The 16375-nt window shown below is 47.7% G+C and overlaps 2 protein-coding genes and 1 pseudogene across 11 annotated transcripts in view; 1 reads left to right on the top strand and 2 right to left on the bottom strand.

Moving 5' to 3' along the window:
* Window positions 1–12041, bottom strand: part of BBS1 (Bardet-Biedl syndrome 1) — a 19455-nt gene extending 7414 nt beyond the window's left edge. The window contains exons 1-13 of one of the 2 annotated variants that reach the window (XM_006911052.3): window positions 11933–12041; window positions 11516–11592; window positions 11366–11400; window positions 8945–9217; window positions 8782–8828; window positions 8598–8636; window positions 8405–8477; window positions 6669–6800; window positions 5836–5942; window positions 4366–4486; window positions 4060–4218; window positions 2909–2978; window positions 2245–2403 (exon numbers count right to left, since the gene is read on the bottom strand). In XM_006911052.3, the coding sequence (XP_006911114.1) occupies window positions 2245–2403; window positions 2909–2978; window positions 4060–4218; window positions 4366–4486; window positions 5836–5942; window positions 6669–6800; window positions 8405–8477; window positions 8598–8636; window positions 8782–8828; window positions 8945–9217; window positions 11366–11400; window positions 11516–11592; window positions 11933–11979 (1339 nt within the window). In that variant the 5' untranslated portion in view covers window positions 11980–12041. The remainder of the gene's footprint in view (window positions 1–2244; window positions 2404–2908; window positions 2979–4059; window positions 4219–4365; window positions 4487–5835; window positions 5943–6668; window positions 6801–8404; window positions 8478–8597; window positions 8637–8781; window positions 8829–8944; window positions 9218–11365; window positions 11401–11515; window positions 11593–11932) is intronic. The other variant, XM_025046135.1, reaches the window with a different exon arrangement.
* An 872-nt stretch (window positions 12042–12913) lies between these two features.
* Window positions 12914–16375, bottom strand: part of DPP3 (dipeptidyl peptidase 3) — a 27463-nt gene continuing 24001 nt past the window's right edge. For all 9 annotated transcript variants that reach the window (XM_006911054.2, XM_006911053.2, XM_006911056.3 and 6 more), the window contains 2 exons: window positions 14488–14650; window positions 12914–13462 (listed from right to left, as the gene is read on the bottom strand). In XM_006911054.2, coding sequence (XP_006911116.1) covers window positions 13290–13462; window positions 14488–14650 — 336 coding nt within the window. In that variant the 3' untranslated portion in view covers window positions 12914–13289. The remainder of the gene's footprint in view (window positions 13463–14487; window positions 14651–16375) is intronic.
* LOC112479305 lies at window positions 13912–14030 on the top strand (annotated as a pseudogene).

A 16375-nucleotide genomic window follows, 5' to 3' on the forward strand; every position in this document is an offset into this window, starting at 1 on the left:
GGCTGAGGTCCAACAGCCCAGCCTTTGATGACACTGGACACTGGCCTCCTCCTCGCTTCCTCCTTGGTCCTCCCACCTCGCCGCCCGCACATCTCAGTGCTCTTCGCTGCCTCCTTTCGTTCTGCCTTAAGGGCTGGTGTTCCTGAGTCTTGTCCTTGGTCCTCTTCTCCTGCTGTCCTCCCCTGGACAATCTATGTCCTGCTCCAGCTGTGACCACCCCAGACGCACAGCCACGAGCTTGGGACGGCAGGGACTCGTGAATGCTGGGTCCTCAGTGCCCAGCTCAGGGCCTGGCCCGAGTCCACACTCGATACTGTGCATCGCAGCAGCCTGGCGTCTGGGACAGCCTCCTGCTTCTAACTGCCTAACGGATACCTCCGCCTGGACGTGCCGGTGACACTTCAAATTCAACAGTCAGAAACCAAGCTCATTTCCCTACCTGTCACAATGTCCCTATCCATCAAGTCACCTGGTTCGCCCCTCACATCTAATCGTTTGTCAAGATTTGACGACTCTTCCCCAAAGCCATCTCCAGAGCCCACGCCTGCCCCTCCGCTCTTGATGTCACTTCTTTCCAGATTTAGCACCTTGGTCTGCCGGTCTGGCCTTGACTTTGTATGTGAGGTGCCTTTTGCCGTTCAGAAGTTTTACACCTTTATATGTCCCATCTATTGATTGTTCCTTTTCCTCTCGTACTTTTACAGTTTATTTTTAACCTATCCAGAATTAATTTTTATGTTAGAGGTAGAGTTCTAACTTTTTTTCCTAGAAGTAAGTTGTCCTAATCACATCTTGTGGACAGTCTCTCCTTTACCCACGAATTTGAAACAACACCTTTGACACACTGACTTTCCACATACACAAGGGTCTGTTTCTAGACTTCCCCAAAGTGCCACGACTCGTATCAAGTCCTGTATCGATACCACAGCTGCGAGTTCCTACAGCTTCAGTTTATTCCGCCATCCGACAGGCTGAGTCCCCTCATTCTTACTTCCAATTTCTTAGATTTACTCTTAGAATCAATTGATGAACTGGGATTTGAACTGTCACTTTGCTAGGTTTCCACGTTAACTGTGGAAGTTATTAATCGACATTACAACATTACATCTTGCTACCCTGAGACTTGGTAAATCTTGTCATTTAAACATTCAGGCGGTCTTTTCTGTTTTTGAGAGTAGTTTTATAACTTTATTAGACTTTGTACATTTTCTTGTTAAATTTCAAGGGGATTCCTTGCTATGGTGAATGGAAACTTTCCACTGTATTTTCTAACTGGTTACCGTCGGTATATACAGAAGCTATTGATTTCTGTATATTTTACATTTCGTCACCTTAGAGAACTTCCTAATTATTCCTCTAAATACGTCAGTTGCTTCTCTTGGATTCTCTAGGCTGTAATAGCTTGTCAGCTATTTTCTTTATCCTCTACTTTGCCTTTAAACTGATCCCTTTTTAGGATGGAGTTGGTTGAATTACTGTATTTTCTGCTTTACATCTTTCCCAGCTCCCCACTACCTAAATGAAACCAGAACATCTTAGCTTTGCATCCCAGGCCCTTTTGGAGCTGGCTCTGACCTGCCTTTCCGGCCTCCCTTCTGGTCACCTGGCCTTCCTGCACCGTAACCGCAGCTACATGGCAGATGCCGCTCGAATCCGGGTAGGGCCCTGTGCCCCTACCCGACTTCGGCTTAAATCACCCTTCCCTATCCCTCTCTGGCCTGGAATCATATTTCAGGGTAAAGTCCAACGTTACTTCTCTCTGAAGCCTTTCTCAGTCTCCCAGCAAACTTACTCTTAGGGGCCTCGGTAGCCCTTTGCAGAGACCTCTTCTACACCCATCATGCAACATGAAGTTGGCAAGGGAGCCTGAGTTCCTCGGGTAGGGACTAAGCTAATTCAAGGCACCTGGCGCAAGGCCTGGCATAATCCTAGGTACTGAACGAACGAATGAATGAGCAGGAACCACTGAACAGGAAAAGCAAGAACCTTGGACAAACTCTCCTTCTTTCACGAGAGAAGTAACTGCTCCCTCCTCTCCTCACCCGCAGCACCTGCCACCTGAGGTATAGTCGCCTGCAGGCAGGGTGTCCCTGGGCTGTCCCTGGACTTCCAGAGGCACGAAATATGCCCAGTTCACCCAGGTCTCCTCCCACGGCTCGGGGCGCCCAGGTGGCACGCATCCCGTTCTTGCTGCTCCAGAGCAACGGAGGAAGAGGAAGGACGCAGCCGTGGAGGAAGTCTCACCGGTGCCGGCCTCCCGCTCTCGCAGTGTCTGATCCACATAAAGCCGGGTCTTTCGGGGCACGTTGAGTTTTGTGGCCTGAGCTAGTGGAGGGCCCACCTCGCCTCCCCCCTCCACAAACACTGCCGTACGCTTCAGGATCTTGATAATCAGGCCACCGCCTAAGGAGGCAGACAGACAGAAACAGATTTGTCCTCTCCAGTCCCATCCTACATTCCAATATTTCTTCCCCAAACAATCAGCCTCACGTAGACTCATTTCTGTATGTGTCTGTCTCCCTGCTGAGACTCAGTTTCTGGGAGGAAACAGTGCGTAACCTCCTACCACTGGTTAATGCATCCATTTCACAGTTACTTATTGAGCACTGTGATGTTCCTGACATTATGGCAGGTGCTGAGGATACTGGGGTGAACTGGGGACACAATTCAGCCCAGGGCCTGGCCCCTGGGTAACGAACAATGTTGAACCGCTGATGTGTCTCCAGTGGAGGCCACCCCCAGACAGGATGTGCATCTGTGGGCCACCCCCAGACAGGATGTGCATCTGTGGGCCTTGCTTTCCACACCCAGGTCCACCCAGGCTTCACACCCACCTCCTCTTTCCCAGGATCTGGCCTGTCCCCGTCACCTCCTGCTCTAAAACCCTTGCCAGGTCTGACCCCCTCACCTCGTGTCGTCATGATGAGGGTGTTATCTTCCCGTCCGTAGCGGCCAAAGCAAAGGCTGGTCACGGCATCCTGTGGTGGAGACTCCAGAGTTTACTTGGGAAAATATCTTGGAGGGGAGAGCAAGGCCGGGAGTGGAGGGATAAGGCTGGGGGACCCCAGATATGACATAATAGGTGAGAAATGAGGCGAGGCCTGGGGCAATGCTGGGGCAAAGCATCTCTATCCCTCATCTCTCCTCCAACCTCGCTGCCACAGCCAGGTCCAGACTACACGCCACTGGGCTTTCGGGCTCAGCTTCCCACCGGAAGTCCCAGCCTAGTCTTTCTGCCCAGTCTGTCCTTCACCTCTGCTGCCTTTCAAGAACACAAACATAATCATGTCTAGTCTCTTCTAGAAAACCTCCAAAGGCTTTCGTCCTCCTTGTCAGACATTTAGGGCCTCGCGCATCTGACTCCAACCTGCCTTTTCCATCAGTTCTCTCCTCTCCCTTCCCCCAACCCACACACTGCCCGCCCTCCCAGCAGCCTGCGGTCCAAACCCGTTGCTTTCAAATTTTCTATTGTAATATAAGATACTTTATACGTACAGACACATAAGTTTCACATGTGATATACTCTGAACTTTCTTTTTTTTTATGTTGCTGGTTGTGACTCAATCAATTTAATGACTTATGACTTAGTTTTTGAAAACCTCTTGTCCAAACTCATCAAACTACCTGAATTCCTTAATCAAGAGCACTCATGACTCAGCCTGTTCATGCTGTTTCTGGTCTGGAATGCTCTTCTCTCATTTATCGACTTGCCAAACTGCTTTGAGGCCCAGTTAAATTGTCACTTGCTCTGTGAAATGGCCTGTTGAGTTCCATCCCAATTCATCCTTCACCAGTGCCCTGTCACTCTGCCCACTCTGTGCTTTCCCCGTACTCTGGCTTTGAGTTAGCTGTGTCTGGCTGGCTGGCACCTTAGACAGTAAGCTCCCTGAAGACAAGGACTTAGCTACTGTTTTATCCCCAATACAGTGAGCTGTGCGTATGAGGAAATCAATGAATGTTTTTGAGATGCATCAGATGTCCAGGGTGGTGGACAGAGTGGGATCAGGAGGCAGCTAAGCAGCCCCCGCGGCGGGAGTGGGGCGACGAGTCGGCACTCACCGGGGTGCGGATGACGTTGAGCAGGGCCTTATCACGGTAAATGCGGACCTCTCCGTTGGCCAGCCCGGCCACGACGGCCTGCAGGCCCCGGGAGCTCTGCTCTAGCAGGTTCATGGTCAGGATGGCTGCAGGCATCTGCACTGTCCACAGCCTCTTACCCTGGGAGGGAACAGCCAAGTGTCTACAGGGGAACCGGGGCTCAGAGTGGAAGGAGGGGGTGGCAGGAGTTGCTGGGAAGGAGATGCCAGGAGGGCCCTCCTGCTCAGGGGTATAGGGCGGGAAGAGGTGCTCGCTGGGAGGCCACACCTTGTAGGTGAAGCCGTGCAGGCTGTCTTGGGTGCTGCCCACCACCAGGATCTTGTGTACCCGGACAAGCCCCACAGCCTGGGCACTCAGCTCGATGCAGTACTTGGGGCGCTTGGAGTCTCTGTGGAATGAAGACACACTCTCCCAGCCCCAGAGAAACCCTCTCTCCTCCCCAGGCTGACCCTCCTCTTTCTTAAGCCCCACAGACTATCCTAGAAGAAACCTCAGCCCCAAAGCAGACGACCACGGTATTATTTCCGACTGTACCACCAAGTAGCTGTGTGACCTCAGACAACACAAAGTGTGTTCTCTTCTGAGTCTCCCTCCCGCCTTTACTACAGTGATCTGTGTGATAATCGGGCATGTGACAGTTTACAGTGAGTGTACCAAGTGCTAGTGGATTTGGGCGGTTTAGTAATTTAGTAATTTATGCTAAGGACTTTGCTCTGTGTAAACGCACCGTTTCAGTTTCCTGGCCTGAGTCCTAGTTTCTCTTATCCAGAAAGCAGGGGCAGTTCCTGCCTACAGATCACAGACTACAGCTCACTTCTCTTCGTCACCAAGTCTAGGCCAATGCATACCCCATCTGATGACCCATCCCAGAGCCTCCCACTGGCCTCTGGGCCTCCTTCCAATCTACCCTCCACTCAGCAGAGTCATCTTTCAAAAATGTAAATGGATCGTGTCATTCTTCTGATTAAAATCTCATAGCAGTTTTCGACTGCACTTCAGATAAAACCCAAAACCTTTACCACACCCTAGCAGGCTGTGCATGAGCCAATCTGGTCTCCATGTCATCTCTCTTCAGCACCTCGAGCAGCACATGCCAGTGTCTTTCCCACCTTGAGTCTGCTGAAGTTCTCTCTGCCTGCAACACTCTGTCTACTTTCTGAATAACTGGCTCCTTCTTCGCCTTCACGTCACCTCTATAGATGGGCGTTTGATCACCCTGGCCCCGTTATTTTTTCTCATTGATCCTGTATTCCTTTACTATTGCACACATCCAATTTGTAGTATTATTGTGGTTTGTTGACTTTAATATCTGTCTTCCCCTAAGGGCAGGGACTATTTTTATTTTGTTCACTGATATATCCCTAATACCTTATACAATGCTTAATACATACTAGGTGCTCAAAAACATTTCTTGAATTAAAAAATGAATGTTGAAGGAATATCAAACTAATGCATTAGAAAGTATCACACACCTATAAAGCAGTATGACAAATATGAGAGACTATTGTCATTTCTTCCAATTTCTGACTGCACTGCTCATGTGTTACAGCCACCCAGCCCGGTCTCTCACTTTGCCAGCCCCCACAACACAAGCCTCTAGACAGCTCCCTGTGCTCGTGGGCTCAGCCTCCTGTGTGAACTCAGCTCTTCCCATTCCCAAATTCCAGCCCCAAGCCCCTGGAACCATCGGGTATTTGAGATGTCCCTTCTGGCCCCCGAGACGACAGATGTGGCTACCTTCTCAGGATATAGATGTTCCCATTGCGGCAGGCAGCAGCGAGCCGGAACTCTACATCGAACTGGCCAGAGACCTCCAGGAAGACGGGGACGCTGGGCAGGCTCATCTGCAGAGAAGTGGCTCAAATGTCCTGATTTCTCTGAGCCTCAGTCCTCCTCCACCCCGAAGGAACCTACTCCTCCAAGTTGGTTCCTTGTCTTAAGTCCCAACCTCCTCACTCTTACCCTGTTGGTCACAGTTTAAACTTGTACAGTTTTTCTGGAGGGAAATCCAGCAACATGTAGTTTTGTTTGTTTGTTTGTTTAAGTCTATACTCTTTGACTAAGCTATGCCACTTCTAGGAATGCATCCTAAGGAAATATTTAGACAGGCATGCAAACATGTTTGCAAGCCTATTGCAGTGTTGTTAAAAATAGTGAAAAACTGGAAACAACTTAAATAAGTGACATAATTAAATAAATTATGATAGATCTGTATAATAGATACTGTGTGACCTTTGAAAAGGCGGATGTGGTTTTTTATAGATGCGGAAAGACACTGATGAGCTACTGCTATGTGAAAGGAGCAGGTTACACGATCCGATGCCATAAAGATATATTTATACACAGCTAAATATCTCTTTCTAAATATGAAAATGTCTGGAAAGACATGTGCCAAAACTAATAGTAGATTATCTGTGGGTGTTGGGATTTGGGGATAAATATCTTTTTCTTTATGTTTAGCTACATTTTTTTACAATGAACACATATTACCAAGAACTAACTGGGTGCAGGAGATGTGGGGGAATGCAGCCTGGACCTCAGGTATGCTCAGAGTCAGGCCCCACACTGACCTTGGCCAAAATGGTGAAGGCCTCCGGGTCCAGCACCAGGAGCTCCTTATTCTCAGTGCCCAGGACCAGGCAGGACACAGCATCCTCATCAGCCAGGTTCTTCTTTAAGGTGGTCATGGTGGTGATGACTGTCTGCAGGAGGATCCAGGAGTCACCTGGGGGATCCCCATATACCCGCCCCCTTACACTCCCAGGATGAAAGAAAGAGTATCAGAAACGCGACATAAATTTATGTGCAAAGGTGTTTGTTGCCACAAACCTAACTTTCTAATAAAAGAGGAATATCTAAGTCAATTGCGAACTATCCACATGATCCTAAACCATGTAGTCATTTTTTAAATCACATTTTAAAAGAAGATTCGCTAACAGAGAGAACACTTCTAAAGTATTACAACAACAACAAAAAAATTGGCAAAAAGTTACATTAGTATAATCCCAGTTTTAAAAATATATGAATAGAAAAACATGATGAAAGGCTAAACCCTTAAATACAAACACTGGTTATCTCTGGACAATGAGATCATAGGTGATATTTAATTTCTTCATTGTGCTTTTCTATAATTTCTATAGTGGGCACGTGTTCCTTTTGTAATTGTGATTATGATTAGAGAGAAAACAAAAGAGAAAGGATGATCCCTTTTTTAGGAATTTCTCCTACGGAAATAATTTAGTGGGACCAAAAATGTTTCTTTGGATAAAGCTGCTCATTGCGTGCAGTTCTTCTCAGTGCCTCGTGGAAGGAGAAAGGCTGCCGAAGTGTGCAAGTTAACGCTTCCCAGTCACGTCTAACATGACACACACCTGGAAAGACTGTCCCCTACCTCCACACTGCATCTTTTGAGCAATAATTAATTCACTTTTTAATTTTAGAAGTACTCAGAGATCGCGACAACTGTGGATCTGAGATGCTGACCAGCAGGAGAACACAGTGTTTTTCAAAGAAATGGTCTAAGACTGGCCCAAAACTGAGGCACGTGCTGGTCAACGTGCTTGGCTTGAGTGGCCTCTACAGAAAGTAGATGGTTCCCATGAGCCTTTCTAAAATGCGGAGAATAGCTCTGGGAGTCTGTTCCTCGACTGAGGGTCAGCCCCCAGGTCAGGAACCACTAGAGTTCATCAATGAATAGGTTTATCAATAAAGCAATTAAAATTATAACTAAGAAAACAAAAAAAAGAAGTGAATAAAAGAGTCCATTTCTGGTCTGAAGAGCTGAAGACCTGCATGTGAATAGTTACATAAACCATGAATGAAATAATGAATAATCGAGATCATCAAGGGGCCACTAAAAACAGAGTTCTTAAAGACTATTTAGTGCATAAGATATAATGCTACCTATTCAAGGGAAGCAGGATATAAAAGCATATTTATGAAGGAAATGCACCAAAATGGTAAGAGGGAGTGCGTCTAGGTAGTGAGATTGTAGTCACTTATATTTCTCCTTTATACTTCTCTTTATTTTCTAAATTTTCTCTAATAAGAATACATTATCTTTACTCTCAAGACAACAGAAGTTCTGTAGAGTTATATAACTACAGATCAATTCAAAGCTGTCACTGTGAATTGGAAATGTAGACGTCTCTGCAGCTTTGTGACCATATATATGTGGCATGGGTTAGAAGAGAAACTGCAAACTGCAACTAGTCAGGTTTGGTTGTAGAATATACCACTGATATTATATGGTTTTTTAAAAATTATCCACATTTTTTCTAGAGAAATAAAAGAGAAGGGGCATTACCTGACGTTTGATGGCCTTGGACTTGTGCTGGTTCACAAACGCCTCCATTTCACTCAGCTCCAGCTGCAGAAACCTGGGCATAGAGAGAACTGGCATCTGCATGCCTGGGCCTGGCTGCCCTCCACAGGCCACTCTGCAGCCACTCCCTTCCCGCTGGAGCTGCCAGAGCCCCGGCCCTCCAGAGGGCCCTTACCTGAGCGACTGTACAGACAAAGGCACCTCCGCCTTCTCCCTGCAAGGAGAGAGGCAATCATGGCGGGTTTAGTTGAAGAACAGGGCCCTGGGATGGGGTCAGACCAAGAGCTTTGGGATGAAACAGTGGGGGTGGGGAGTGAGGGAGGGGTGGGAGGCCTATGAAGAGGAAGGTGGGCTCTCACCGGATGCCCTCTAGCATCTCCTTCAGGGTCAAGGGGTCGATCCGGTCCTATGACAGCATGGGAAGAAGGAAGAGCCTGTGAGCTCCAGAGCCAGGCAGGGAATGAGGATGACCCAGTGACTGCCATCTTCGCCTTCTTGTTCCCATTCCGCCACATGACTTACCTCCTTGGCCTGGTTCCAAAGATCTTGTTCCACGGGGTTTGGAGGCAACTGGGGCAGGCTGAACTTGAAGTAGGGCCTAAGATTCTTATAAACATACACACAAGGGCCTGAGGCGAGTGCCAGAGCTGGGGCCCGGGGTTCGTGTTGATCCATAAGGAAGGTGGCGGCAGCAGCCGGCAGTGCAGGTAGTGGGCTTTCAGTCAGCACCATGGGTCCTTTGAGCACCTTCAGGTGGGGCTGCTGCCCACCCTGGCCAAGGTCTCCCACCACCAGCTGTAGAGAGAGGTTGGCTTATTCTAGCTTCAGGGTCTAAAGACCTCTCTACCGATGCTCTCCTTGGGTTCAGCCTCTTTGCTGATGCACGTTCATCGATTCCCACACCACTGTACCATGGGGGGTGATGATGACAAAGGTTCTGCAATAAGGCTTCCATGCTCTACCTTGGGAAAGTTGATTAAACTTTCTGAGCCTCGGTTTTCCCACCAGCAAAATAAGAATATCCACCTCATGGCACTTGTAGAGAAAATCAAATGAGATAATGAATTATAGAACCTGGTGAGTGCTAGTGAGGAGTAGGTGGCAGCTGATGTTTTCATTATTCACTCAGTAAACATTTCTTCAAGGCCTGCTGTATGCCAGCCTTCAAGTCCCCTCTGATCTGGTTCCCAACTTGTTTTCTATCTCCTTCTCAGCCATGCTTTGCTCTAGCCAGAATGGGGGCTGCCACAGAACGTCCAGATTCTGAGCATGTACAGTGTACCAGGAGCCACACCAGGAACTTCCATTTAATTCTCTCAACAACCTATGAGGTAGATATTATTAGCCCATTTCACAAATGAGGAAGCGGTGGCTTAGCGATGTGAGGTCAAAGTCACATAGCTGGTAAGTGGTAGAGCTGGGACTGGAACCTAGGGCTGTCTGAACCCAAAGCCAGTGGTCTTATCTACTATGTTACATTGGCATCAACTTTCTAACTCCAGATTTACTCTTTCCAAATATGCTGTGAACTTGCAAGCTCCTGTGCTTCCGCTTGTGCTGTTCCCTCTTCTCTTCCATGCCTTCTTGATGCATATTTTACTCATCTTTCAACACCTCGTTCACATGCTACTGCCTGCCAGTGCCTCTGGGTAGGTTCCATTATTCTGTCACTGGTGCTCCCATACTACTTTCCATATATTCTATTTTAGCATCCACTCACATACCCCACAAATATTTATCAAGTACCTAATTTGTACCAGGTACTGGTTTAGATGCTGGGAATCAAGAGGAAACATATTAGCCATTAAAAAAAGTTACTACATGAAATCACTTAACATTTCACATTAGTTTCTGGGTCGGTGATTTCTCTACCCTTTACTGCTGTAAACCCAGTGCCAAATACACACTAGGTATTCGGTCAATATCATGGATGAATTAAGGAAAGTGTCTCTATCTCCTGACTGTTTCTGAGTTTAATGTCAGTACAATGCTTGACACTCAGTAGGGATTCACTGTATGCTTGCTGAATGCTTTACAGACAGGAATTTGGTGGCAAAAGGCACCGAATCCTATTGCGCTCTCCATGCAGGGTTTGATTCCAGGGTTATCTTCTAGCCGCTCCCCCAATATGCCCATTGTGGGTTCACGGCCCATGGTGAAGGCTGAGCTATAGTGGAACAAACACATAACTTAGAATACCCAGGTCTGCCACTTTCTACTGGGTAAAAAACCCAGTAAACTTAGTCTTTCTGAATCTATTTTCCCATTAACAAAATGGGGATCGATATTATCTATGTATGTGAAAATGCCTCGAAGAGGGTCTAGTCCAGAAATGGATACTAAATATATGTTAACTTTTCTTTAGCCCAATATATTTCTCAACTCTTTAAAAACCTGTGCCTTTAAATTTTTCATTTATTTCTTTATTTACATTTTACTTAGTTTTATATTTAAAATTAAACTAAAAATTTAGCCTTTTTATTATGGAAAAATGTCTGTCATACACAAAATTAAACTCATATCATGAACCCCCAAATACCCATCATCCAGCTTCAACAATTATCAGCTCATGGCTAATGTTAAAATCTAGGACCTTTTGATAAACATAAAACTCAAATCCCTCCCTTCTTCTTCCCCTCCAGATTCTAACGCTCCCACACCAAACCAAGGGATGTGCCCTTCCACCCAGGAATTATGCTAACAAAATTAAGAGGCTTTGTCTTAGTAAAATCCCCAGGAGGATTGCATTCTGCTTTACTTTCTGCAGTCTGCATGATGAAATCAATAGGTTCGTTCTGTCTTCCATATAAAATTTAACCCTAAATGTGCTTTTTCGGAGTATATATAAATTCCAGATTATGCAGAGCTTCTTTGGAGCCATCAGGAAATCTCACTTCTGGTATTTCCCTTCCAATTCTCTTTCTGCTGTGGTGATACACTTACCTTGTACTCCCCGTCTCCATGTAAATCCGCCAGTGCTGGAAAATACAAAAAGGCCAAGCCAGGGTCTCAGAATCCTAGAAGCGTCACTTCAAGCCCACTATGACTCCTCCTTCTCCCCAAAACCCGGGATTTCTGGTCCCAGAGACTTACCCAGGCAGGAGGAAAAGGTGTGGATATTGGCCATGGGGTCGTAGTGTGCATCCAGCCATTTCGAATTGGCCTCATTGCTAGGAGAGGGAAAGGGTTGGGGAGTGAGTACCAAGGGAGGGGAAGAAAGCTTTGAGGGAGTTGGGCTCTAAGGGTGAGGTGTGTAGGGAGCTCTGACCTGGGGTTATAGAACGTCTGGGTCCAAGTCCAGGCTCCACCACTGGTGCCCTGGGTGACCCTGAGTCTCACACACACACACACACGCACACTCACTCGTTGGACCTCAGTTTCCCTATTTAATTTCTAAGAGCCCTTCAGGAAGCCAGCGCAGTTCGAGAACCGCCAAGCGCTCAGATCACACAAACTGGGGCACCCTCTTCACATCTGTAGGAAAGGAGGCCTCAGGACCCCAGCCTTCACCTCTCAGCTCTGCCGCTGTCGGAATCCGATGAAGACGCAGTAGCCATCTTTGCAGGCGTCGCCCTGGCAACCGGCTCTGGCCAGCCGCCGCGCAACGCCCAACAGCGCCCGGGCTCCAGGAACCGCGCGTACAAAGGTTCCGGATGCGCAGCTTTCGGACCGCGGCAGAAAGACTGCCAAGTAGGATGTGCTGGCCTCCGCTATTTTTCTGCTTGCTGAAGCGCAATCTCTCACCCCAGCTCATACGATTTATCTTTGCTCCTTCCCAGCGGGAGCACCCGGGCCCTGTAATCTTTGGATCAGTAGCAGAGCCCTTTGGCTACCTGTCCTGGAGAGGAACCCTTCCAGAGTTTATGAGCTGCAGAAGTAACTCGTCCACTCTTGGGGTTGAAAAGAGACCATGTCCTTTCTTCCTGAGGTCCAGGTTCAAAAACAAAACAAACCTGACAAGGCTTAAGAGATTAAGTCCTGGGATCCTGACTGAAGTTGAAGGTTTCCAGTTTTTAGGCTCCCGGAACATTCCAAAACAGCGGTCCCCAACCTTTTGGGCACCAGGGGCCGGTGCTCCTACGGGAATCAAATACCCCATGATCTGAGGTGGAGCTGAGGCAGTGATGCTAGCGCTGGGGAGCGGCTGCAAATACAGGTGAAGCTTTGCTCACTCACCACCACTCACCTCCTGCTGGGCAGCCCGGTTCCTAATAGGACACAGACCAGTATGGTCTGCAGCCCGGGGCAGGGTTGAGGACCCCTGTTCTAAAATACAAGAATTTCCACAAAGGAGGACTGCAAAAATTGTGCTACGTTCACCTTAGTAACTGTGTGCGTATCTTCACTTAGAGGTGATGCCAAAATCCTGCTGTGGATGGTAGCCTACAAAATTACCCTCCTGCCCCCTCCCCAGGCCTTGATCCCACTACCCTGCCAGGAGCAACAGAGAAGTAAGGCAAAGTCAAGGAGGAATCATACAAACCCTAAAGGTGGTGGTTGTCTCCAGTATTTATTTTTCTGGTTATAAAATACATGAAGAGCACTGGACTGGGGGACGTTTTGTGTCCCGCAGGATCTAGACAGATCTTTTCTTAGAACTTCCATTTCTTCACCTGGGAAGCAGGATAAGGCACCCTGCCCTGCCCAGTCCACAGAGGGCAGCACAGATCAAATGAGATAACACAGGGGAAGCACTTGGTAAAGTGGAAAGTGCTGACAGATGGAAGGGGTTAGTGTCACCACCCTTGGCTGAGGTAGCACCAAGGCCCGAGATCCTGCCCCTCCACTAAGCCCTAATACACACACAAAAAGGGGCCACTTGCAGCCTTGGTTTGATGTAGTAGGGGAGGGGCCGTACAAATCTGCCTCAAGCCTGGCCAGATGGGGCCTTACTGGGGCCCTCCCAGAACCGGGCATCGGCTGTGGCCAGCTGGGTGAGGACCTCCTCCAACTCGGGCCCATCTTCTGGGAAGCGCTCGGAGAAGGATCGGATGAGACCGGCGGCTGAGGCCTCGTACTCAAGAAGCTGCACTTCTGAGCCTGGGAAAGATGGAGAAAAAAACAGTGGCAGGGAAAGGTCTTAATAGGGAAGCAGAATCGTCATCATCATCAATCATCGAAGCAGCTATTTCTTCCTGCGCTCTTACCATATGCCCAAAATTGTGCTCAATGTTTTAGGTTTATTACCTAATTTAATCGTTATAATAACCCTATGAGGAAGGAAATATTAAAGGAGTACTTAGTGAATTGCTGAATTCATTCATTCATTCACTTAATAAAGATTTACGCCTGGTGCCATGCTAGGTGAAATAGACACAGTGCTTGGGCTCTGGGACCTTACAGCCCAGCAATTGCTTCGACTGTCTACTGTGGGACCACAGGCAAGTTTCTCAAGCTCTCTAAGTCTCAGTTTCTTCATCTGTAAAGTGGGGGTGAGCATGATACCTCTTCTCTCAAGATGCTGTGGTGATTAAATACAATAACACATCAACTACAGCCATGCCACCCTGAACAAGCCTGATCCCGTCTGATCTCAGAAGCTAAGCAGGGTCGGGCCTGGTTAGTACTTGGATGGGAGACCACCTCGGAAGATTAGGTGCTGGAGGCGAGAAAAATAAAAAAAAAAAAAAATAAGGGATTGTAAGATGACAAAGTCCTTGCAATCTGTGACGTCAACCAAGGGTTGCCTCACCTAAAAAAATAAAAAATAAAAAAATAACACATTGAGTGAGTGTTCAACAAGTGCTGGCGACCACCAGCAGCACTCTCTCTGAGCCTATTTACTCATCTGTTAAATGGGTCTGTTTTGAGGGTTCCCTGCTCTGCTGGCCTTTCTCAAACTTTCTGCTGCCATCTGACAACCAGCGCAACTCTGTATGCGCAGTGGTGGTGACGGTGGTGGCAGATGCCACGGTTTTGGTCTGAGGTTTGGCATGGGGAAGACTGTGGCAGAAAGAGAGAGAGGCAGGAGTCACCCCGGGGAGCCTTCCAGTCAGTTCCAGGCCCTTTCTGTGCTCCCACAGGACTGCATGGCCCCCGCCGAAGGGGGCTCAGGAGCCTGTTACCTTCAAGGCGAGTGTTAGGCTGAACGATGAGCTTCCGAGACTCCTTGCGGAGCAGCACCGTGTCTCTGAGGGTGAGGAAGCACTCGGGGGGCGCGTCAGTGACCGCTGCATACCCCTCGTACAGGGCCCGGCCTCCAGCCACATCCCCCGTGGACTTCAGCACCTGTGGGGAGGCAGAAGGAGTCACTGCCTAGATGGACGCTCACCTTGCGTCCCTAGGTCTCTGCCAGGGCCACAGCTGACGGCCCAGCCCTGGACTGCATGTGCTTCTCACAGCGTTGCTGTGCTAAATACGTGAGAAACGCAGCTCAAGTGCTGGTCACAGAGTAAGTGCCCATTAAAACGAAGCTGACGTTTTCCATTCGATGGTCTCGTTTGAGCTGTGCACATGGAAGGCATTACTATCACCCGCTTTTTTTTTTAAATAAAACAATTCATACACAAAATATCTAGTATATATGTTACAAAGAATAAGACACTCATACAACCACCACCCAGATAGAGTTAGACCAACCATAGCTCCTTGACTGCGGCCTCTCGTCTGAGGAAACAGTCCTCATTTCTGTGCTTTATTATCTTGTTTGCCCTGAGTTTTACTCTTAATCATATATTCTATGTTTGCCTGTATTCTGTGATTTGCTTTTTCTGCTCGAGGTATGTTTGAGATTCATCTGTGTTCGTGCACGCAGCCATCGCTCACCCTTTTCCCCACTGTATGGTATTCCACTTATAAACACACTACAATTTTAACCTCCTCTGCTGTAGGTGTGAAACTTGTGCTTTTCACCATTCAGAGCCGCTGTGGACATCCTTGTATGATGAATGGATGCAGCTTTCATCAGAAGAATCAATCGTCTAGAGGTCGGGTGAGTACACGGCCTTAAAAGATAACACTCAGGTTGTCCTCCAAAGCTGGTTATACTCCAGAAGCGGTGGTGACAGTCTTCACTGCTCACCATACCAGGCCGGCGCTGGCAGTTGTTCATTTTTGCCAAGCCGGCGGGTGTAAATCTCACGAGATTTAACTTGTGCTTCCCTGACTACTAATGAGGTCGAATGTCTTCCCATAAGTTGGTGGGCTTCTCATTTTCCTCTTCTGGTCACGAATTCTGCTTATTTTTCTATTGGGTTGTCTTTTCTTCTTCTTTTTAAAGTTCTTTATATATTTAGATATTAACCTTTGTTAACATATGTCATAAACACCTTATCCCAGTTTAAGATTTGTCTTTTACCTTCTTTATGGTAACTTGTGAATGAATGTAAGTTATTTTTAATGTCGTTAAAGGCAGCAGTCCCCAACCTTTTTGGCAACAGAGACCGGTGCTCCTATGAGAATCTAATGCCTGATGATCTGAGGCGGTGATGCTGGCGCTGGGGAGCGGCTGCAAATACAGATGAAATTTCGCTCGCCCACCGCTCACCTCCGGCTGTGTGGCCCAGTTCCTAACAGGCCACGGACCAGTACAGGTCCATGCCCAGGGAGTTGGTTAAAAGGATCGATCTTTTCCTTGATGACTTGTGCTTCTCGTGTTTGGAGAAATTCTCCTTCACCCCGAGATCATAAAGATATTCTTCTCTCAGTTTAAAACTTTGCCTTTCACATTTAAGCCTTTAATTTCTCTTGGATTGATTCTGGGTATGGCAAAAGGTAGAAATCCAATTTGTCCGTCCCTAAGGATAACCTCTTGTCCCAGCACCACTTATTAAAAACGGTCCCTCCTTTCTCCAGTGGTCTGCAGTGCCACCTCTGTCCTATGCCAGAGTCAATGCCTGGTGCTTGGTTCTGTTTCACTGGCCAACTCGTCCATTCCTGCCCTAAACTCTGAACCTTAGAATAAATTCTGATATGTGGTGGAGCAAGTCCCCCGACCTGTTCAGCTTCAGGAAT

Source organism: Pteropus alecto, unplaced genomic scaffold (genome assembly GCF_000325575.1).
Source record: "Pteropus alecto unplaced genomic scaffold, ASM32557v1 scaffold43, whole genome shotgun sequence".
NCBI lineage: Eukaryota > Metazoa > Chordata > Mammalia > Chiroptera > Pteropodidae > Pteropus > Pteropus alecto.